This window comes from Tamandua tetradactyla, chromosome 22, assembly GCF_023851605.1.
Source record: "Tamandua tetradactyla isolate mTamTet1 chromosome 22, mTamTet1.pri, whole genome shotgun sequence".
Lineage (NCBI taxonomy): Eukaryota > Metazoa > Chordata > Mammalia > Pilosa > Myrmecophagidae > Tamandua > Tamandua tetradactyla.
In genome coordinates this window covers 26,958,714-26,983,278 of record NC_135348.1, presented here as the reverse complement: position 1 = coordinate 26,983,278, position 24,565 = coordinate 26,958,714, and the positions used below count along the sequence as shown (strand labels likewise).

At 38.5% G+C, this 24,565-nt stretch overlaps 1 protein-coding gene and 1 long non-coding RNA gene across 2 annotated transcripts in view; one reads left to right on the top strand and one right to left on the bottom strand.

Annotated features, from left to right (window-relative positions):
• Nucleotides 1–24,565, bottom strand: part of RNF150 (ring finger protein 150) — a 286,002-nt gene that overhangs the window by 83,375 nt on the left and 178,062 nt on the right. The window contains exons 3-4 of the mRNA XM_077139966.1: nt 10,700–10,771; nt 9,224–9,306 (exon numbers count right to left, since the gene is read on the bottom strand). Coding sequence (XP_076996081.1) covers nt 9,224–9,306; nt 10,700–10,771 — 155 coding nt within the window. The remainder of the gene's footprint in view (nt 1–9,223; nt 9,307–10,699; nt 10,772–24,565) is intronic.
• The window catches only part of LOC143666290 (uncharacterized), a 38,370-nt gene that overhangs the window by 10,491 nt on the left and 3,314 nt on the right, over nt 1–24,565 (top strand). The window contains exon 2 of the long non-coding RNA XR_013167508.1: nt 16,909–17,129. This is a non-coding gene — a long non-coding RNA (uncharacterized LOC143666290). The remainder of the gene's footprint in view (nt 1–16,908; nt 17,130–24,565) is intronic.

The following is a 24,565-nucleotide window of genomic DNA, read 5'->3' as shown; positions in this document are numbered from 1 at the left end:
GTTCTATCTGATTCAGATACGGAAATGCCATTAGAACTTCTCCTTTGCGAGTCAGGGTACATATTGCCCTAATTTGTACACACAAGCTTCCTTTGTTCTTTTTTTTTTTTTTTTTTTTTTTTTTTTTTTTTTAAGACAGAGAGAAGGAAGGAAGGATAGAAGGAAGGAAGGAAGGAAGAAAGGGAAACATCTTTTAAACATTTTCTTGTTTTATTGTATTCTGTTTCTCCGTTTTTGTTACATGGGCTGGGGCCGGGAATCGAACCGAGGTCCTCCGGCATAGCAGGCAAGCACTTTGCCCGCTGAGCCACCGCGGCCCGCCTTCCTTTGTTCTTTAACTATTACTTCATACTGTACTTTAAAGGAACCATCTATTCTTTTCTTAAAAATCTTTTTAGTCTGGTATATATCTGTGTTTCAATCTCCACATCACCTCTTTTACCAATAATACTAGGTAGTCATATTGCGATCTTTGTGAAAGTGTAACTTTAAATTTCAAAGAAAAAAAGGAAAAAATACGATATATCAATCCTATGTCCCAAATTGCAAAAGGGTAATCTTGAACAGATAAAAATGACATTTAGCTTCATTCCTGAAGACAGAAGAAAAAGGGGAAGAGTAGCAGAGAGTTTGCACACAGTATTAAAAGTTCTCTTTTGTGTGGTGTGACAGTGGCTCAGTGGCAGAAATCCCACCTGCCATGCTGGAGACCCGGGCTCGATTCCCAGTGCCTGTCTATGCAAAAAAAAAAAAAAAAAAGTCTCTCTCCACATGGGAACTTTGCCTAAATGACCCAGGTTTGGGGTGCTCTGTGGCTGAATCATTCCAGAATGCCTTTGCAGCAGGCCAAAGAAAGGGCCTCAGTGTGTCTTGACTGATAAAGTAAATTTGTTTCAGTGCTTGAAATCTGTTTCTTCTGTTATGGTTTTATTTGAATGAAAAATCCTAGCTGCAGGATTCTTAAATATTCTTTAGAATTGGAATGGACAGACATGTTTTAAATGCCAAGCGATACAAACGCCTCTATCAGTCACCAACTTCAGAAACAGGCAGCCATTTACAACTACCGCAAATGATGAGTTATGTTAGTTTACCTCCTAAATCTCTCTTCAGTATATCCATCTCTCTACACCCTAATGCCAGCACTCCCATTTAGACCTCCAGTATTTCTCTTTTTAAAAACTTTTTTACATGGGCAGGCACCTGGAATTAAACCCAGGTCTCCAGCACGGCGGGTGAGAACTCTGCCACTGCGCCACTATCGCCCGCCCTAGACCTCCAGCATTTCTTACTTGGACTTTTCAGTGGTCTCTTAACTGTTCCAGTGAATTCCCTCTTAGCCAGGTTATAATCTAAGTCCCTTAGTGGGCATTTAATGCCCTATATAATGGGGCCTGCCTACCTCTCCAGCCTCATCTCTAACACGCGCTTTATGATCTAACACTTATAGTTTACTACGACTTAATCTTGGCTTGGAATGTTCTACTCAGCTCTAACCATCTGGAAAACTCTTTCTTTTTTAAGGAGATGATTTTATTCATGCTGTTGCAATAAGGATGATGTTTATTCATGAGGAATGTTTTAAAGAAAAGGAAGGGGGCTGGGGTTTGATAGAGACAGGCAGACAAGGGAGTCATTTTTGCCACCTGTGAGTCTGATGGGAGTGCTGTGGAAGGATGGAGTGGATCTTATCTTGGAATATGGGTGGGCAGGTGGTTCACCGTGCCTCAGAACACAAGAGGGCTTGAGGGTGGGGGAGATTCTTAAACATCTGCCTACTGGGAACACAAGCCTCAGGTAAAGTTCAATCTTTTTGGTCCCTCCTTTTGTTCAAGTTGAATATCATTCATTGTTGAACCACTCAGAGGTGATCGTAGACCTGATTTGATCAGAGCAGTTTCTAGAATCTTGCTAAAAGAATTACAGGGTGCTGTCAAACCAGTTGAATCATCTGTTAAAAGAAAATGGCAAGGTCAGTTGTTTTACAGTCTAGGAAATCAGGCCTCTTAAAGAGGGATGCCTATAATGAAAAGGAGAAAGGTTAACATACAATGGAATATTGTAGTAAAGAGCCAGGGGTTGACCAGTCCAGCGGGTTCCCAGAAGTGAGTGGGAGAATGTTTTGGGGCTATGCAGTGCCACTTGCTGAGTTTCTTGAAGCTCTTGAGCTGGGATGCTAACTTTTGGTGATGTTTTCCAAAGTCTTGGTTACTTCTTATATAAAAGCATGAGAGCCCTGAGCATTTCACTGGACATCTTAGGTGGTGGGAAATTCTTTAAGTACAACTTTATGAAAATAATTTGGCAATTTGAATTCATAATCCTAGAAACAAGGAAACAATTGGAAATGTGAACTGAGATCTAGACACAGAGCTGCTTATGACAGCCAACTATTTGCAAAAGCAAAAAAAAAAAAAAATGGGGGGAACATCAGAGATGTCCAAAAATAATAAAAGAAATTTTGCAATATGGAATATTATACATCAATTAAAATAATGTTGACAAAAATTTTTTCTGAAGATTTGGAAAGTGTTCATTCTAGAAAAGATTTCAAATGATTTATCCTAGGATGCAAAAATACAAGAAAGATGCTGTCAAATCAAAAGAAGAAGAAGGGAAAGTAAGAATGGATACATCAACTGGAGTCAGGGATTACTCTAAAAAAATACCTTTTGGCTATGCGTGGGCCACAAATTTAACTCCTAGCTTTCTATCAAGCAACACAGAAAAAAAAAAAATTCTGGACAATGTCCTATTCAGCATCCATATTATAAAAATACCCTTCTTGGAAGAAACACAATTATTCCATATGTGAATTGCTTTGGTAAGTTCTCAGGAAGAAGCCAGAATATAAGATTGTAATAACAAACACAATGGCAAGTTTCCTAGGATGATTTTTACAGTAATTCCCAATAAAAGCTGATGGCAGAAACCTACAACCTCCAGATGGATCCCTTGACCAGATTAAGTCCTGAAACCTAGAGGGCTGAGCCTCTCCAGAACATCAGTTAGTTTCATCTCCCCACCCCATATTAGTGACAGACCCTTCCACCATGAAAAAATCGGAATGGGCATAGCCCAAACACCCCTAAAGAGTGGGAGAAAGATCAAAGGTAATGGTGTAATTATACAGAGAAGGTAGGGTTTAACAAATGAATCTAACTGGTGAATCATTACATTGATATTTCTTTTGGTCTCTAGTATCTTAGAGCAGCTAGAAGTAAAAACTTAAAATTGTGGAATTGTAACCCATACCAAATTCTGAAATCTGTTCTACAACTAATTGTCATGCTGTGCTTTGAAATTTAGTACTTTTCTGTATATATGTTATTTTTCACACACAAGAAAAAAAAGTTGATTGTGATGATAAAAAAAATATTTAAGCCTTCTAGCCTCCTGTATTCTGGGGCAGCTAGAAGGAAAAATCTGAGAGAATGGGATGGTAGCCGATGACAAACTCTGGGATCTGTCCTGTAAATACCTGTTGAAGAGTGCTTTGAAAACTATTGCTTTTTCCTTTCTTTGCTTTGAATACATGATATATTATACAATAAAAAAGTTAAAAAATAAAAAAAAAGCTGATGGCAATTGCACCTGTCAACTCAATCCTACTACAGGGAGCTACTCTAAAACACTGAAGGTTTTTTGTTTTCTGTGAATCTACTTCATCCAGGAGAACATGTCAGAGAAACAGGAGAAGTGAATCAACTTTCAACTAATTTTCCCAGAGAATACAGATATATATTTTTAGTCACAGTTCTCACACAGTTAGTGAATTTGAGGTTGTGTTTCCTGAGAAAGTACCTCAGACCCAACTATCCTAGTTTGACAATTTGAAACAGATTTACCAGAGTAGATAATTAAGAGGCAGGAGTGGAAGGGGTGAAGATGAGACGGCCACTGCTGATAACCAGGAAAGCGCTGGAGGGAATCACGTTAGCGATGGTGACAGGGAGAGTGATGGCATTAGCAATAATGAGAAGACAAACATCTTATTAAGCAACAGAAATGACAGCAGTAATAATTACAGACATATGCAGAATTATCTTTTGTGGTCTGGTTTTGAGTTGCGTTATGTAAAAAACAGCTTTTTGGTCAGCCAACTTAAATTGAATTATTGAACGGAAATCTACATTCCTTCATTGGCATTCCTTCCTGTTAATAAGATTCCAGCCTAAATGAAAAACAAAACAACACTACACACACACACACACACACACACACACACACACACACACACACACACATGAAAACCCTCCAGATTCTTCTGACCTGACAGAAACCCCCCAGGGCGAAGCTGACACCCTGTTTGAAGAGCGCAGAGACCACCGAGTCTGTGTGTAAACCACCCAGCAGCAGGGCTCACCCCAGGGGCTCGGGCAGGCAGGGCGGCTGCTCTCCTTTCAACACAGTCTGGACCTTCTTCAGGGCACAGACACCAGCGGGCAAGAGTGCAGCCCTTTTCAGACCAGCATTATCTCAGGGTAGGTGCTTTTAGCTCCTTTTTTTCTCCAACCACCTTCCCCTACTCCAAAATCAAACATCTTCTGGAAAAGCGCAGGCAGTCTGGACAACGCAGTTTCCTGAAGGATCCTCCAGGAAATACTACTGACAAAGTGTAACTACATGAAACGATTTGTGACATGGGAATTGTATTATGGACAGGTTAAAAGGGGAGGGGAGGGGCATCTGCCAAAGATAAGAACTTGATTTTTAGAAGATTTGATTTGTAATCTGACTCGGATAATAACAAGCCTGCAGGACGAGCGTCCTCCATAGGCTACTATCCAATTATTTTGCCTGTATGAGGAAAACTGCTTTTCTCTCTGTCTTTAATTGTTGGGCTGGGGATGGAGGAATGCAAACAGCTCATTAATGGAGCGTCAAGAAATAAGCTAAAGGCCAGGACACATTCCTGCTTTACCTCAGTGGAAAATTCTGATGGATCCATGAAAGGACCCTGACCCTGACATTGAGGGGAAAAAAAGCACCAGCATTCCACAGTCTGTGGCTGGCTTATTCAACTTAAATCATGATCAGCTTCTGCCTTCAGAATCAGAGACCAAGGGTACATGAATATGAGCCACAGCAATCTACACTATTTGTAGCAAATTCTTCCAATGTTAAGTGAAAAGCGCAGGAAATAAAATGATGTGGACAATAGTGTCACAAACTTGTGAAAAATCGGAACAAGTAAAAAAAGAAAAAACAGAATCCCTCCTGGTGAGGGATTGAGGCAGATACGTAAATATTGTATTCATTTTTCAAATTCCCAATATGAGGATGTAATGGACAAAACAAAAACACTGTTAGAAAATATGAAGACAGCACTTTTTCTGCAGAGCCTTTCTTAGCTCCCTTGAGCCTGTTTTTCCTCCTATACCTCCGAACCAGTCCTTTCCGCTCTTACAGCTGCACCTGTCAGTCTGTATTGTGATCCCTTATTTAAATTACTGTCTCTCCCCCCTAGACAGACTGATCTCCTTTAGTGCAGTGATCATTTCATTTATTTTTTCATTTTGAACTCAGCACTATTCCTGGCACGCAGTTGTTACAAAATAAATGTTTGTTGTTCCAAATGAAACCTTTAGTTGCTAAAATGCTTAAGGCAAGGCTCTGCTGGTGACCAGGCAGCTTTTGAATTTCTTTTCTAAATTGTGTATAGAGGAAAGATGAGGTTGCAAAACGAGACAGTAGTAAAACTAGTATTCTCTGGAACTTAACTATGATACTCTAAGTATAAGCTAGAGATATGAAATAAACTGACGGGCATGTAGGGAAATAACGCGTCCGTTGCTTTGCTTTTATACAATGGGAAATTAGGGGTTTTGCCCTGTGTGAGACATTTACATTGTTTCTAGGACACTGAATGTTGAAATTGGGTAGAGAAAAAGACTGGAATGAGCAACCACTGAGGCACAGCAGAGACACACCATAGTGTAAAAGCCATGGAAGAATCAGATAGCCCAACTTCTTGTCTGGGCAAGAGAAGACAATAAAGCTTTAATAAAAAATTTTGTGTGCACCGCACACAGCCATGAATACTAACCCTACTTACCAATTCCAACCCTAAAATACAATGCATATTTTGGTATAAGTATACTGTAGCAAAACCAAAGTCCCCTAGAAGATACCTTAGTGGTGTATTAGGCTCAAATCCAAACCACAAAAGTTAGAGCTCTATGGCGGGAGAGGCTTTGTGTGCTGCTGCGGGTCTCTCCTCACATCGCAGGCTGCAGGCCTAGACGTCCCACGTGGGAAAGCCTCACAGTCCTGTGCTAGAGAAGGACCTGGATGAAGGAAGAGTGGGGGGAAGAGACGTAGGTGCTTGTGCACAGCTAACCCTTTAAAACCACCATGGTGAGAAATAAAGGGGGAAGGCATTTACAAATTCGTCATAATCTGTGCAAGGACCTCTACAAGAGAAAAGCGATATGAGAGTAATTTTGAAAAAGTTCTTAAAGTGTACCCCTGGGTGATTTGGAAAGACATTTTATATGGCTAACCATAGGAAAGAGATGCACTGAGAATGTCCGAAGTTATGAGGCCACATTAAAGAGTATACGAGAGAAAGAAGACAATAAACTGGACCATATTTTGAAACAGTTTTCACTCCAAGGAGATGCAAAGAATTCTGTGGCTAAGTCAGCCTGGAAACAATGGGAAAGAGAATCTATGATGTTCACAGGAATAAAGGCCTAATAATACCCCAGAGGACATTAACTAGCAGAAAGCATATGTCAGTGCATTTGTTTGATAATATCCATTTGTGCACACTATCTGGCAAAGACCAGCAACAGGCAACAAAATATCTTGATTTTAAAATCAACAGGAAAAAAAAAATCTATGAGCTATTCAAAGAGTAGATATGTATGGTTAGCATAAGATCAAACAGTCATTAATTACAACCTATGCTTCAGAATGACCTCTACGTATATTTTGTTATTTAAAACAGGAGCCACAATAAGAAACTAGCAGCAGGGTGGACAGTTCAGAGCGGAGAGAAAGAAGAATCAAGAAATGCATTGAGAACAAAATAATTATATCAGAAAGGAAGAGCCTAAAGTCAAAGTGAACTGATCTAGGGCAACATTTAGCAGAAATAAAATACATATTTCTAAAACATTTTATTTTTGTGATAAATATTAAAATGTTACTTCTTTTCTTAGTTAATATTCCTCAAACAGTTCATACAGCAAATGGATGTCTGGAATAATATATCATGAAAATCTAAACACTGCTAAAGCAATGCAATTGGTGATAATTAAAATATGACAAAATAGAGCATAGTAAATGAAACTGTGGTGCCACTATGGCTTGAACATTATGTGGCTTCTTGCAATAACATGTAGTAACATGGAGATACTGTGACAAAACTTAAAACAAATTGTTTTATACTGCTGTATATTTTATAACTTTTAAAACAGATTTCCTTGAGTACATTTGACGAGTTTCTAGGATCCTCAGGAAAAAATTACTATTTAACTTTAATTTGCTTTAGCTATTTTTTATTAGTAGTACCTTTATAGGGCTCTGAACAACCTCCAAGTAGAAAAGTATAAGAAAGTGCTTTCACCGCTTATAACTATGAGGCTTTAGAAAACTCTGAATAAAATCCTGCAGAACTGAAGGATACTGCCTGAGAGGTCTTGGTGGTTTACATACTGCCATTGCTTGGTGATTTTTCTAGAAGCCATCGAGTGTACACTGAGTGTGAAATCTAGGAAGAGAATTTATGTATCATATTCTCATACAGGGGAACTGCTAAGTTTCACATGCCCTGATATGCAATTTTGTCTTAAAGGTCCAGCCTCTGTAAACTGAGAGATGGTGAGTCGTGCTGGAAGACCTGGCGCCCCAGGGCTCACTTTCCTAAGTTATCTTTATGCTCAATTTGCCAAAGACCATTTAACTAAGATCCATTCCCCTTGGAAGTATCTGCATCTATTTGAGTATCCTGTCCTTTTCTTGTCACCTCTTTGTTATTTGAGGATTATTTATCCAAATTTCTAAAGGCACATTTTATTTAACATAAATAAATAGTTATAAAAAACATTTAAAAAATAGCTCTTGAAATTGTTTTGTTTAATGAATGATGGATTGTTGTATATGGATTTTCCACTTTATTTACTTTTAAGCACTCTAAGAATTTTTAGAGCCAATCTGTCTTGCCAAAGATTCTTTCTCCAAAGTAATAACTTAAGTTTTACTTTTAGAACAATGCAACACAATTTAGAACAATTTTACACAATGCAAAAAACACTAAAAAGGATTTTCAATGATGGAGAACTGTTTTTGTGATACTTTAAAATACATACTTTTATTAAAATATTTAAATTGATCTAACGTAACAATTTAAAAAATTCATATATCTTTAACATTGAGCTTCCATTAGGGAGAGGGATTAGGGATATATGATAATGACCTAGGGAGTTTTCCAACTACACAGGCTGGCCTTCTCCCCTAGATTCTAGAATTTTGGAAGTGATTTTTTTTAAAAATGTTTTTATTGAGAAATACCCACACATGTACAGTCTTACCATATTATATAATCAATGGCTCACAATATCATCACATAGTTGTACATTCATCACCATAATCATTTTATAGAACATTCGTATCACTCCAGAAAAAAAAATAGAAAGAAAAAAAAAAACTCATACATCCCATACTCCCTACCCCTCCCTCTCAGTGACCCACAGTATTTCAAGCTATCCTATTTTTACCCTTATCTCTCCCTATTATTTATTTATTTTTAAACCTTTTTTTAAACTCATCTTTCCATACCCTAGATGAAAAGAGGGAGGTGATTGATACATTCTCTTCCTTATAGAAAAATGAAAGGAAAAGGAAAAGGAATTTGCCTTTGGCTTCCTACATATTCTTAGCCCTTCATGATCATTCATAAAATATTTTTGAGTTTATTATTTTACTAAGAGTTCCACGTATAAAATCAAGAAATGATTCTGAAGATCATAAATTTGTTGTTAAATGAAGCTCTTACTTGGGGCCCCATCACTGGGGATCAGATAAATATTTCTAATGAATGGGACAAAATGTATTCAAAGACGAGGTGAGAGTTTTGGTTGTTAGCCATTTAAATGTGGAAACGTTCAGGCAAACGTGACCTTGCAGGGTTGAACTGAGCCCGTCTGAAGCAGGGAGGCCAACCTGTGCCTCTGCACACCCAGCCCCGTCCGAACCAGGCAACCTAGCGACTCACCGGCAGGGCAAGATCCGGACAACATCATTAGGCTTGTACCCTTCGATACAAACTGCACAGTTGTCAAAATCGGGCTCTGTTTCCTGCAACAGAGAAAGCACTATCAGCCTACTTTCTTGGCTTAACACTCTTGTGTAAACCCACACAACAGAGACAAGGTGAGCTTGCCTGGAGCAAGGCTTTCAGCAGTCCTGCAGCCAGTTTACTTAATAAATAATTTACCGCACATTGGTCTCATTCCTTCCAACCTCTACTTTTTTTGTTTCTGGGTCCCTGCAAGTGCTTTTGTGAGGAAACAATTTTCTACTGTACCTTTACTAATAATGTAATTTCTTCTAGTTAGCGTGACATGCATGAAAACATCAAGGATGAGAAATAATATAAATGGAGACTGGCCTGAATGATATTTGATCTATTCATTCCCCTGGAATCCAGTATATAGGACTCTAAAATAATGGTTCTATTTCTTTTTCAAGTACCTAGACCTTTTTCAGTGCCCTAAAACATGCTACTTATGTAGTAGACCTTGCACTTTTTAAATTCTCTCATTGATGGGGGGGGGGGGAGGAAGTAACAACAAAAATGTACTTTAAATACAGTAATGCTTTTAAATGAATTTTATCTTATTAAGCCTGTGAGCACTTTTATATAGTTGAAAAGTAGTGGCACATAATTTGTAAGACAATTTAATTATTCAGACCAGAGACAACACTTGGTGTACATGTAGAGTTGTGAGTCGCTTACAATGTCCCATGGAGTACAAAGCCTGTGTGCTGAAATCCACTGTTCTCAAACTCCTGGGAATACGTGAGACCTTCACAGACCTGTGGTCCTGAACTGCACCGCTTCATCCCTCCTCAAGATTTGCTTCTGCTTTTGGCCTTACGCCCTCATTCTACAAGGAGGGGGCTTGTTGCATTGACTTTAGGGTTCTAGATTCTAGATTTCAGAGGGATTGAATATGCTCCCTGCATTTGTTTACAGTGAGTGGGAGGACATGCTCAGCATATAGCTCTGACTTCTTTCTGAAGATTCCTGGAGAAGCTTTTTCAGTGTCATACCAGGAACAACCATTTGTTTTTATCTCGTGGGATACTGGAACAAGGTGATGAAATATTCGAATAATGAGTATTGTTTCTTTCTTTGCATTGGCTGTTAGGAAGAACCAGCCTAAACTTGGGACCCACTTGTGTTCAACAGTTCATGTAATGCATTTGTGTACTAATTTTATTCTGGCTTCATCTCTTTTTCCTATGCTAGCTTTTCAGTTCCTCATATCTCCTATCCAACTATCTTTGTTGTCCTATGGTATGCATTTTACAAATTGCTTTAAACTCTAATAAAGAAGGGATGATAACAGACACTGCTAGACGTGTGTTCCCTTTTCCCATCCTTACTCTTCTTTCACCCTGAGTGCCAGAAAAGACGGGAGCTTCTTTGAATAGCTCCTCTTCCGGAAGAAAAGAGGGCTGTTACCTTGTCACCCTTCTTGATGGTCCTGACCTGGAGCTTGCTGATGGCTTTCTTTGCTGCATCTCCCAGTCGGCGCTGCAAAACCAAAAGCTGCATGTTATTAACAAGGTTGTGTAATTCTGGACTTTATAACTCATGTCATTTCATAAACCGGAGCAATTATGTCTGAAATCATGCAGAAGTGGCATGAATGTAAACGATAATGGCTGAAAGAGATGGGGAGAGTGTTTATTCAAAGAGGCTATAATTAATCAAGTTTTATAAAAGAGCTTTGCCATAGGGAGAAGTTCCTTGTGCTTTATACTGAGCAACTGGCAGTTGAAATAGAAAGATCCTGCTCTTCAGTGACTCCAGGCACAGATCTACACAAACCAGAATCTCACACACACACACACACACACACACACACACACACACACACAGCCAAAGGGAATTTAGTAATTAGTCAGTTAATTTATGACTTGGAGATAGAGGAGATAAATTTCTCCTATTTTTCGCAATCAGGTTTATTGTTCACATATTCCTTTCAATTTGCTTTTATAGACCCAATCTAAGATTAAATTTAGTCTGTACGTCTCCATCATATCACAATCTTACATGCCAATTAAACCTCCTCTGTGCATGTGTATGCATGAATATCTCAGAAAATTAAAGCATACATGCTTAGTCTAATACATAATTTTAAAACAAATACCTGTGTAACCACCACCACCCCCATATTAAAAAATAGTATCTCATACCCTCCATTTTTAATAGATAAGATTCATATCTTCCTGAGCCTTGCAATAATGCAATGAGAAGGCAATAAGGAAGCATGGAAGAAGATGAGGAGAGAATTAGTTTTTTGGGGGGGAGGAGGTGCATGGTCCAGGAATCAAATCCAGGTCTCTGGATGGAAAGTGAGCATTCTACCACTAAATGAGAATTAAGTTTTGATCTGTCAAGTTAAGAATGGCTTGCTTGTCATTTTCTACCTGCTTTATCTCCTTCTTTGGCAAGATATTTCTGGTCTGTAATAGATGTGTATTTTGAGCAGTGAAATGTATCTGATGGAGTAAATTTAACAGCGCTAACATTTAAACACTGAATATTAATTTGCTTTCACTAATTTTTTTCCTTTTGGAAATAATACTCAAGCTTCTTTACTTTCTTTAAAATAGTAAACGACATACTAGTGAACAGTTAATATTTTCTCTTTACCATTTTAAAGCTTTATGTGTAGTAACACCTTCACCTTGACAACAACCTAATGAAAAAGGTAAATTATCACCTACATCTTTAGCAACCAACCAATCACCCAATGAACCAACCAGATATACTACTAGCCCACTAACAAATGATATCTAGTTGAGGAAATTTCCAAACTAAATGTGTAAAATGCAGCCTGGCTTTTCCTTACAGCTTATAGTAAAATGTGAGAGGAAAGGGATAAGCTGAGAACTGAACTTTTGGGCACAAAAAACCCAGAAATTGTTAGTCTGGAAAATTCTGGGCTTCCAGAATTCTGGGCTAGTGCTCCACATGAGAATTTAACTAAACATGGAACCAGTCAGCCAAGCCAGAACAAGCCAGGCTTGGAGATGTAGTTATCCAGAAAGGAACTGTGGAAAGTCCAATTGTCTGATGGTTTTGACCCCAGTATGCTGCATGCTAAGCCAACAATTTTTCTGTGAGATCTGCATGAATGGAAAGATAGCCAGTCTGGACTAAAAGGGACAGATTAAAGGAAAATTGACTGCAAAGGCAGAACAATGAAAGTTGAGGTTTAGAGCTGAGATATCTCAGGCCAGGTGAGTGAAACCACCTATGCATGTGGAGAGGGTGAGTTTGCCCCAGAGACAGAGGGTGGGCTTTCCACCTCATTATTCATGAAGAATGTTGCTGCCTGAGGCCTCAGGGGTGTGGAGCACATTCCCTGGGATTGGGGAGAGACTTGCCATCATCCCACTGTCTTGAAGGAGTTGAGCCTCTGCCCCAGAGATTGCAGAGAGTCCAGGTGCTACTAAGATGTTTGGGATGGGTGGGGTCAAGAAAAGGTGGTCTCTCCAATGCTCCCCAATGTTGTAACCCTCACCCCAGTGTTTGGAGTGAGCAGGGCTGCTATAAGCCCTTGGAGAGTATGGGACAGCCACTTTCTAAAGCCCCAAAGATGCATGACTCTCAGATTTTAAAATCTAATGGAGCTTGTCCTAAAGGTTTTTAGAACTGTTTGGGCTCTTTGACCCCTGTTTTTCTTCCAATTTCTCCCTATGGCAATGAGGAGTTTATCCTATGAGTGTCCTTCCTTTGTATATAAGAAGCAGATAACTTACTCTGAGTTTCACAAGTCCAGAGCCAGAGGAGAATTTTGCCTTAGGACAGACAATGCCTGTAACTGACTTCGATGAGGTTATGTACTGTTTTTGACTTTGTATTGTGTTTGTATTGTTATTGAAATCATTTAAGGCTTTTCTGATTTTTTTATGGAATGAATGTATTTTGTATATAGAAAGAACATGTCTTTTTAAGGGGTCTGGAGGGTGAAATGTACTGGTTTGAAACTGTTATATACCCCAGAAAAGCCATGTTTTTCTAATCCATTCTTGTAGATTAGAAAATTCAGACTTGTTGTGGGTGGGACCTTTTGATTAGGTTGTTTCCATGGAGATGTGACCCACCCAATTCAAAGTGGGCCTTAACTCTTTCTGGAGTCCTTTAGGAGAGTGAGCCAAGAGAGTTTAGAGAAAAGAAAACATCCCAGGAGAAGCCAGAAGGACCCACAGGAGCTGAGAGAGCCATTTTGAAACAACCTAGGAGAAAAGGGCCAGCAGATGTCCCCATGTGCCTTCCCATATGACAAAGGAACCCCAGGTGCCACCAGCCTTTCTTCAGAGTCAAGGTGTCTTTCTCTGGATACCTTCATTTGGACATTTTCATGGCCTTAGAACTGTAAATTTTTAACCTAATAAATCCCCTTTGTAAAATCCAATGCATTTCCAGAATATTGCATTCTGGCAGCTTTAGCAAACTGAAACACTATCATGTGGCACCTCCCTAAGCACAGAGCAGTTCAAAGTAAATACCAAATGGAAAAGGAGATGTTCTTCTTTTTAGTTCTTGTCTTTTGTCAAACTTTGCCCATGGTTTCTAAAATAATACTGATATTTTTAATAGAAGAGCAAACTTTGGCTGTTTTCTCAAAGGACACATACACTTGAGATTTATGAAGAAGTCCATGGAGAAGCTGGCAAACTAAGGTAGGAGGAAAAATAAGAAGAGCCTATAATGATAAATACCAAGGCGAAACATGGGAGCAGGAGGAAAAGAAAAGAATTAAAGATGAAGTTAAACATGACAGAATACGCTTCCCTCTCTTCTTCTTTCAGTTATTGTCTATCACCCTTTGGATCTCAACTTAAGCCATTTCTTCAAGGAGCCTTTTGTAAATCTCTCCCAGGAGAGTGCCTTTGGTCTACACCCTCCTAGCACTTTGTATCTCTGCTTCACAGCACTGTCAAAACAATTGCAATTTGACATTTATTTTTATGATTATTGAATCAATCCCTGTTACATTTCCCTCAACTAAACTTTCTGAGGACAAGACTGGGTTTATGTGACTTCCCATGGAGTGACTGGCATCAAGAATAAAGCTGGCTGCAATAACTGGCTTTTGGCCATTCTACAAATATTCTTTGATCACCTGTTCTCTGCTATAGGTTCTGGAGGAAAGGTAGTGAAAACATACACACAAATCCTTGTCCTCTATGAGTTTACAATCTAAGTGGAAGTCCATAAACAGCTGATGAGTGAATACAAACTTAAGGCAACAGATTTTTTATTTTGAGCATGGAAAACAACTTGAGAAATTTAGCCAGTTGGGAAAATTTATGGACAAATTGTAAGTACTACATGTGATAGCATAAACAGAGTTGTGGTCCTGGCCTGGTCAAAACTACCCAGGCTGACCTAACAGTTGCTTTCTGTAGAAGTAGTCTAGAGCAAGGATTGAAGGACATTGAGAAAGGGTTACTAATTGCTGAGAGTGAAGCCAGAAATCGTCATAATATTATAAAGTAAACAAGTGTTGATTGTTTTTAAGTCAAAAATTCAGCTATCTTTATAATTATGGTTAATTGGCAATATATACTATTTGGCCCCAATTTGATCTCTTCAATTATTGATTTTATTCTCAAAGGCTGAATAGAGTAATTAAGTGGCAAAACTTATTTTCAAACAATAGTCACAGATTATACTCAAAGGAAGAACAACTTTTATTCAAAGAAGGTGAACCAGCAATAATATTTTCAAAATTTAATTTCCTTGAACACAATTCTATAGCAAACCAAATGTACCCTTCTTCAATGTGAGCATATAAGTAAATCTAAAGACTACTTTGGCCATGTATTGGACTTTATTTTTGGCTATATCTCAATAAAATAATATGGGTTTTAAAACTAACCCCTTTGTCTACTAGCAGGAACAAAACTCTTTCAATGCCTTTTTAAGAGGAAACACATAGGATGCATGGGTGGTTTGATGATAGAATGCTCACCTGCTATGCAAGACACCTGGGTTTGATTCCCAGACCATGCATCCCCCTGCCCCCCCCCCCCCCAGAAAAAAGGAAATACATGCCACCTTTACAAATAAAAAGACAGAATTAAAGGGAACGTCCATTGGGGAACTATAAAGCAAACTGATGTTAAGGTATCTGGGATTAGGGCTAACAGCAGAGTTAATGGTTAGGGAATTGGAAAGACAAATCCCATTCCTGGCATTCTGACAGCTGCTAGCGGGTGGTGGTTAAAGGATTCAGCACAAGATAAAGTCATTTGGGAGAAAGGCTTCCCAAATGAGAAAAAAGAAAAGAAAACTGAAAACTCTTTGAGAGAGTAGAGCAAAAGAGAAAATGACAAAGTCCTCATCAACATCAGAAATAGGTTATGTTTTCTTTAATCATTCTCAAAAACAGGATAAATATATCCCTTTGATCCAAGCCTTATACCATAGTTATTGATAGAGAATACAATATCTTTTATGAGAAGGATAGCATTTGGCAGTGGCAGATAAAGGATATTAAATAGTCTCCCCTGCCAAGCATGCAGAAAACTCAGCTTCTGATATATACATCACATATACATATATGAATGTTTATGGGACCATGTAGTGTTAGATCTTCTGACAAAATTCTGGATTAACAAAATAAGGAAAAAGGCCCCATAAAAATGATTAAAATATTATGTCCACTTACATGTACTCAAATTGTATAATTCTTTTTAAGTGACATGAAAACCACACATAGGAATACTGATTTCTGATTTAAAAAAAATGTTTGCCCTCCTTTCAACAATTTTCAAACTAGTATTATTGGATTTCCAAATGGCACAATAAAGAGATAATGGGTAAAAATATAAACATTCTCAATGAAATGGTCCAGGTAAAATGGTTGGTCCATTCTCTCTCGAGGTTTTAACAGCATCCAATATAAAGGGGAGGGAAAACTATAAGCTCTGCTCCAACTGCATTTTGTCCATAGCCCACACAGCATCTAGATATTGGCAAAGAAGATTCCTCCCTTTGTAGCTTTCAGAAATGTGGAATAAAGTGATGCTAATGGGAAGAGTCAGGGATCACTGCAGTCTTGTGTGGACTTTTGTTTTGGTTAGGGAGTCATTCCCCTTTTCCAGGGTGGCCACATGGATTTTCTCTAACCCAACCAGAACTGAATCATGCTTTTCACAAGATGTCAGGGATATCTTGGTTAAAGATAATTAGCTTTTCTTATCAATTAGACTTGAACAGACATAAGAAAATATAGATACCAAGGTAATTGGTTTTTTTTTTTACCAACAGTGAAGATAAATTTCTTTTCAGAAAATAAATACAGAACCATTTAGTAAAAGTTGAAGTCCTAAGTATATGCCAACAAGGAAGTCAAACAATGATGGACCCCAGTGATTCTCTAAATGTTCAAGAAACTGCAGAAGAATAAGTCTCCTTCCCTGTCCCCTCCTCTACATTATAAAGAGAAATGCAGTAAAGGTGACAAAAACTAGGAACATAAGGATGCTGAATCAATTCTCAAAACTAAGTCTATGTTTTCTCTTGTTTCAGTTGACTGGATGATTCTGTGTCATATTTGCTCCTTTTCATGTAATAGATATCTTTATTTTTTATGATCATTATCATCCTCACCATCATCAAGCAGAAAACTAACTGTCCTTGTGTTCTAGGTGAAGGGAGGCCACTGTAAAAGCAAACCGAGCTGGTTGCAGTTGTCTGGAGCTGCACATGGCTGTGGGTGACTCGGATATTCCCCTCACTCGTTCTAAAACATAAGAAGCTCCTTCCAGGCCTGGTGGATATGAAGAGAGAAAATCATCCTAGAGCCGGTCCAGTTCATTTCTATAATGCAGATCACCACTCCACAAATCCGGACAAATGGATAAAAGAAGTAGGTTGACCATTCTGATGGTTTTGATGACCTCCGCAGGGACGGATTAAAGCTCTTTGTGCACACACATGATGCACAGATGTCGGGGTCATTTTTGTAGGAGGTGCAGAGGAGACGGCAGTGATTTGGAAGTTAAAAGGTCCAGCTTCCTGTCCTACTTCTGCCACTAACTGTGTGAAGTCACTTAGATGTTCTGGGTTTGCATTCCTTTACAGTTAAAATAAAGTCTGTAAAGTGATGCCATTTCCAGCTTGCACAGTTCATGATCTTCATCCACGCAGAACAGAGCTAGGAGGCAAATGCCTATGAGACTTGAGTTATCTAAAAGAGCAGATCAATGGCTAATTACCTCCCTGAACACTTCATGGACACAACATGTACTGTGCCTTCCTGTCCCCCTGTGGGGCTTGCACTTTCTCCCGGAGCAATATCAGAGACTATTTTGGTTCTCATTCTTCAGGGGGTGGAAGCATCTCTGCCCACAGATTCCTTTGGTAGCTGATGCTTGACACATTCTTTTCTCTTTCCCTCTGAAGTTCTCAATTTCATGACTTTTCTTTAGCTTGAGCACCAATAGGTGCAAAAGAAGTCAAAGGAACATGCGCCATGTGCATGCAAATAATAGGAAAACGTGTTCTCAGAGCAAATAATAGGAAAGGATGCTCTCAGAGAGAGGTAACTCTTGGTTTTTCAAAGAAAATGTTGTTGAATACCATTATCAAAAAACAAAACAACACAACTCTAGCATCCATGAATGAGCTTCAAAGGCAATATTATTTATGAAAAATAAAATAAAAAAGAGCCCTACTTAGTTTATCTCATCTGCCCACATTTGAAATAGTCACTCTGTACTGGGAGTCCTGTGGTTTTCATGACACAGACTCAGTCCTTTTGTCCAAGATGGAATATCCTAGGAGACGGTGGGACAGTGTCCTAGAGCATCGTCAGAAGATGGATTTTACCTGCCACTGCCGTGCAAAAATGCTGCCTTCTGGGCTTGCTTTGCCTGCTGTAGAGTTTTTATAAGCAGGATAAGAATCAGTGAAAGGCAGGTGAGTGGCACGTCTAGGAAATATGAGCCACTTGCCTCTTTAAGTCCCCAGAAAGTCCATAGTGCACGCTGGTGTTCAGGGTCAGTGAGTGTGCATATGCCTGGCCTTGCACCTCAAAGGTCAAGAAGTCATTAGATGGTAAGGCTTGAAAAGGGATGGGCTGAATGAAGACACATCCTCAGCACACTCCACGAAACACTCTGAAGTGGGGAATATTAAAACTGGATACTAAATAAGACTAAAAAAGTGCCCCTTTACATCTAAAGCTAAAAGGGGCCGAGGTTTAAAAAGCAGAATGGTCAGGAGTTTCTCGTTTTTACTACTCTGACTGAGGTGGGAACTGGCAGCCCTGCCCTTTGGTTAAGTCTCTCCATATTTCAGGAGTATCTCAGTTCGGTCCGGTGGAAATCACTTTGTCTGGCTGCATGCTTTTGGGAAAAAAAATCTCAACATTTCTATCCCTCAAATTCATCATACCTAATGTCCCTTTAAGTTCTAAAAACTAAGAAGCTGAGATCGGGCAATCAGCATTTTCAAATACATCTGTAGAATTATGGCCTGTTGCCTTCTGCCTCCCAATTCCTATCGCTGTCATTTCCCACCTGCAGCCCAGCTGGGTACATGGGTCTTACAGTGATCTGAGAGGGTCCAGGTTATGCTAAAATCTGGAAGTCCACACTGGGGACATCCACAGACCATTTTCTTAGATTAACTCATTCAGAGGCATCACCAGGGCATTTGTCATGGTTTTTAAAAATCATCATGATGTGTGTTCCATGGCCAGAAAAACGTTTTCTCTTAATTCTTATGGGGACTTTCCTTCTCTTAAAAGAAAGCCATAGCTTGCAACTTCTCTTCCCATACCAGTTTGGAGAATGAGTGATATAAAATCCTCCTTCACCTAAGTACCATTCCTTCAACTTCCTTTCCTGAACCTGCTCGCTCTGCTCCATCTTGCTTGATTGCCCTTGCTATCTTTTTGGTTTAGGTTCTGTTCTTGTCACCAAATGCACCTGCATTCTTAATCCATTGGATTGTCCTTTTGCCTAACAACGTTGCCCAAGACTGATTTTCCCTTGCACCAAAGCCAAAGTTAGGTATAAACACTATTCAGCAGTTTTTTATTGTGGTGATACTCATTATGTATATTTATAACAAAATTTGCCATTTTAGCTATTTTGTAGTGTACAATTCAGTGGTATGAATTGCATTCCCAATGTTGTGCTTCCATCATATTATTCTGTTACCAAAGCTTTTTCATCACCCACAACAGAAACTCTGTACCTATTAAATAATAATTCCCCATTCTCCCTCCTCTCAGCCCCTGGTAACCTCTAATCTACTTTCTGTGTCCCTGACTTTTCTTGTTCCAGATATTTAACCCTGTTCACTTTTAATTGGTTCCAGCTCCTAAAACCCCAGCTTGCAGCACATTCTAGTCACTCATCTAACTCTCTGGGGGAGTCAGGTTTGTATCTGGATTTATGTCTGATTATGTAACAGAGCATTCTGGACTTGGTCAGAGATGAGACTCCTTTGGACCAGAATGTGACATCAGGAAAAGTGGGTCCTGCGTGTACTCTGAGCAGACCTGTATCCTACGCCATATGGGATACTTGGACAGGCCCTTAAGGGTCACAGAGCTTGTTCAGGAATGGGAAACAGGAGCGCAGCCACCTCCATGAGCTCTGTGAAGAGAGGTGAGACAATCACCACTAGGACTCAGAACATACAGGTGATCTGGTAGACCAAAGCCTCCAAAGGAGATTGCATGGCAAGACAAGACAATAGGGCTATGCACAACAAAGTATTACAAGTGAAGAAGAGGGCTGCAAAGCAGTTGACACTGATGAGAGGAGTGGTGGAACCACATGGAATCTGAGGCTGTACTTGGTCTTGTGCAAACCAGGTCTCCCTCCTTCTGTTTCTCCAAGAGCCTGTGTGCACTAGAAGGCAAGGGGCAAGTCAAGGAGAGAACAGTATCAGACAGTGATAAGAACTGGGAAGAAAATGAAACAAATCGATAAAATAATATGACAGAGGGAGAGACTGGAGAGGGGACAAGGCCACATGAGAACAACCCAACTTCAGTCTTCACTCTTCTCCTGCAATACCCACTCTCTAGCTGAGATCACCTTGTTGTGATGATTTAAATAGTATCCACACACTGCTGACCCCCATATTTCCATCTCCAGCTATGTCTCCTGAGCACCAGTCTTACATATCAAAATATCTACTAGATATCTCTGCTTGGATATGTAATAGGCTTCTAATATTTAACAGTTTCAAGCCCAAATTCTTGATTCCCCAACCCTAATCCATGTCTCTTTCTTCTGTCTTTCTCATCTCCAGAAATGCCATGAAAATTGACCCAAATGTATCTTGATTCTTTCTTGTCTCTCACATATACTGTGACCACATGATTTATCATTCTAAATGGAAAAAAAGTTTGAGAGCAAAATGGGGAGCTACTAATACTTAGGCTGGTACACCTGGGATAAACTGGGATATATTCTTTATATCTTATACCTAATCCATAGCATCTAAAATATTGCCCTGATCTGACTGCATTTTACTTTCTCCACCTCATTCGCTGTAGGCCAAGCCTGTCACTCTCACCTGCACTCCTGGAGTAACCCCTGAGTGCCATCTGTCTGCTCTCACATGTACTGCCTGTTGAGACCACTAGAACATGAACTAAGTGAGGGCAGAGTCAATTCTCCACCTTGCAGCAAAGTGTGGAAAATAAATTCTTGTGTATACACACAGAAACTTCTAGAGGTATGCAAACTGAAGTGTCAAGAGTGGTTGTCTAGGAGAGCTGGAAGAAGGGATGGAAGTTAATAGAGGGAGTTTGGAGTGGGAAGAGAACTTACTCTTAAATGCACACCCTTCTATTTTGCCTATTTTCTTTTATCTTGCCTATTTTCTATATGCATACATTATTATTAGTAATTTAAAAATAGTGCCACATGAAAGAAGATTTTCCAAGAAAGCCATATAAATATTTATATGCTTTATAAATATATACATTTATATGCCCTTCTTTACTCGTAACTCTGGAGAAAAGAGGGAGAAAAGATCCCATTTGTACACAAAGTATGCCACCTCAGCTAACAAGCCCGTATTTGGATTTAACCACATGTGAGTTATGCAAGAATTACACTATTTACATTATTTTTAAAAATAATGTAAATAAACTATGTTCCAAAAATTGCCTCATCCATTAAAGATGATTCAGCTAATAATCCTTTAATTAATATGCCATACATTTTCTTATTTGACCCTCACAGCAAGGCCTACGAGTGAGATGAACATATCATCATTCTCACTTTACATGGGAGGGAAGCAAGTCATAGAAAGGATAAGTAACTTGCCCAAGGTCACATCAGGAACTTCCAGAGCAAAGATTTGACTCTAGAACCAGGTGATTCCAAAGTTGGTGCCTGCAACGACCACTCTCCACCAGACTTATCTTGGGGTACGCACTTTAGAAAACATGACCCACCTGCCAACACCCCTTGTCCACTTTCAGTGGTAGCCTCATTTTCCATGCCACAATCTAAAAGGCCATGCTGTACAGCTACTAATGCAAAGGACAACTCGCATATCTTACTCCACGGAAAAACTGCATGGAAATGAGGGTCTCCAGGTAGAGTGTGACATGAAAGGGGCGATGAGCATGTGTGCTGGTGACTTTTTTCATTGTGATCTGTACAAAGCCAAGCAGTTTCTGAGGGAAGTGCTCCTCTGCTAATTCAAGTCCAGTCTCCCTCTCACATACTTGAAAAGTTGGATATTTGCCAATATAAATTTAATGGCTTTGATATTCCATTTCAGGCTGGGAGCCTACATCTAACCTGAGAGTCACTCTTATTGAACTGCCAATAATGCTGTCATAAAAATAAGTGATTTAAGTTAAACGAAAACTTATTGCAGATATAGCTTGCACAGCTGTACCTTTCTATTGAATGGGATGCAACGCTGCCCATCAAAAGAGAAATATTTTTCTAAGGGAAATCATATGCTTTTATTCCATCTATCAGAAGGGTAAAATATGGTATCCATTTTGGTAAGAAAACAGTGCTAACTTTTAACATGATCTTATTTCACTGAGTGGTTCTAAGGGTGACAACCCATAATTCAGGGGAAATTAATAAAATGGGAGCAGAATAAAAATTTAAATCACGTCCATTCCACTAACTTCCAATTTGTTCTTCACACATACTTCACAGAATAGGCATATCTCTAGATAGTCATCTAAGATATATCTACCTACACAAAGTGAAATGGTGACTGAAATTATTACTCAATAAATTCCAGCTTAAAATTTCATCCTTGGCTCAACTGCCTAATGATGGCTTAAATCGTCTATTGACTCAAAAATATAGACATGCCATTTCTACTTATCATTGTTTTATTAGCTGGGTGGGTATCTTTAAAATAACTGATTTTTTAAAAATTAATTAATTTATTTTTTTTGGCATCGGCAGGCTCCAGGAATCGAACCCAGGTCTCTGGCATGGCAGGTGAGAATTCTGCCACTGAGCCACCATTGTATTGCCCCAAATAACTGATTTTAACATTTACAATTTCTTCATCTGTAACCTCACAGGAAACACTGGAACTGAATACATTAGTTCTAAGTCCATTTTCTGTGCTTTGTGTCTAACACGTATTATTGATCACTTATGTTCCAGAATATTCAATGAAAGTGGCAATTGGATTATAATAATGGATACCATTCAATGAGTGCTTAATAAGTTATTACCAATATGCTTTTTGAAAAATAATACTACTTTAACACATTCAATCCTCGCTATAACCATAACAGGAAGGTATATTTCTATTTAATGCAGAAAATTTAAATACAAAGAAGTTAAATAGCTTGCCCAGTTTTGGTAAGTGGTGGGACCTGACTATGTAGCTGCTAAAACTAATATTTTCAAAGATTAACTAATGATAGGAGGAAATATTCAGCAGTTAATACAAAGTAGAACACAAAACTTGTATGCATATGTGTTTTCATCTCATATTGACACCAATTTAATGGATATATATATATATATATATATATATAAGAAGTTATAAAAACTGAAAGACAATGTACTCAATTATTAATGATTCTGTGGGGTTACGAATGGATGATTTCACTATTCTGATATTTTTCAATGATTTCCAAAATTTCTTAGAAATGAACATACACTTTGAGAATCAGAAAAGGGCAATAGCAATGTATTAAAAAAATTGTTGCAGAAGCCATAAATATTTAAACAGAACAAATGCCAGAAAATAAATAGAAAAAGCCAAAGAGCCATTACCCTAAAACGAACAACTCAAAGCTTATTGGTTTACAAAAAATTTCAGTGAGTAAGAATCAGGTAACTCCAGTGCTATTTAAAAATGCAAAACTGTCCGACAGCACTTTCCATGATAATAGAAATGTCTTACACATGCACTGCTAATATGGTAGCTATTAGTCACTTGAAATGTGGTTAGTGCCACTGAGGAACAGAATTTTAAATTTTCTTTAATGTCTAATTAATTCAAATTTACATAGTTACGCATGGCTAGTGACTACCATGTCGGACAGCGCAGATCTAGACTACAGAAAATCAAGCAAAGTTTTGAAATTCTTCTCCTAGAGCTAGTATAATCATTGACTAAATATGATAAGAACATGAACTATAGACAAATGTCACATATGAATGTCAAGGTAAAAAGTTCTAAATAAAATACTAATGATTACAACTTAGCACATATTAAAGGAATATTATTGTACATACTGGGCATTCTGGATGGTTAAATGTTGGGAAATCCACTAACATAATTCATTGATATTAACAGATCAAAACAGAAAATTACTATAGCTGTTGAAAAGGTGTTCAAAACATTAAACATCTACTCTTGATTCAAAACTTGTAATTTTTTATTTTTAGGGGGGGTGCATGGTCCAGGAATTGAACCTGTGTCTACCACATGGAAGGCAAACATTCTACCACTGAATTGATTCAAAACTTTTAATAAAATGGCACAAAATGTACACATCCTCAACACGATAAAATATATATCTCAACCTCAAAGACAGATTATGAGGAAATAACAAAATGGGGGAAATAAGAAAAACAATTCCATTAAATTCAGAATTAAAAGAAATATGTTAACTATAACCACTATTACTTAAGATTTTCCTGGAGGCATTATAAGAAAAAGAAATTATGCAACAGAAAAAAAGAAGTTTAAAATCTGAAACAATTACCACAAACTGTGGTTATTATTAATATAATCCTGATAAACTAAAATAAACAGTCACAAATGTTACTGTGTAATGATTAAGAGCATAGACTCTGGAGTCCTGCTGCTGGTTCAAACTCTGCCACCACT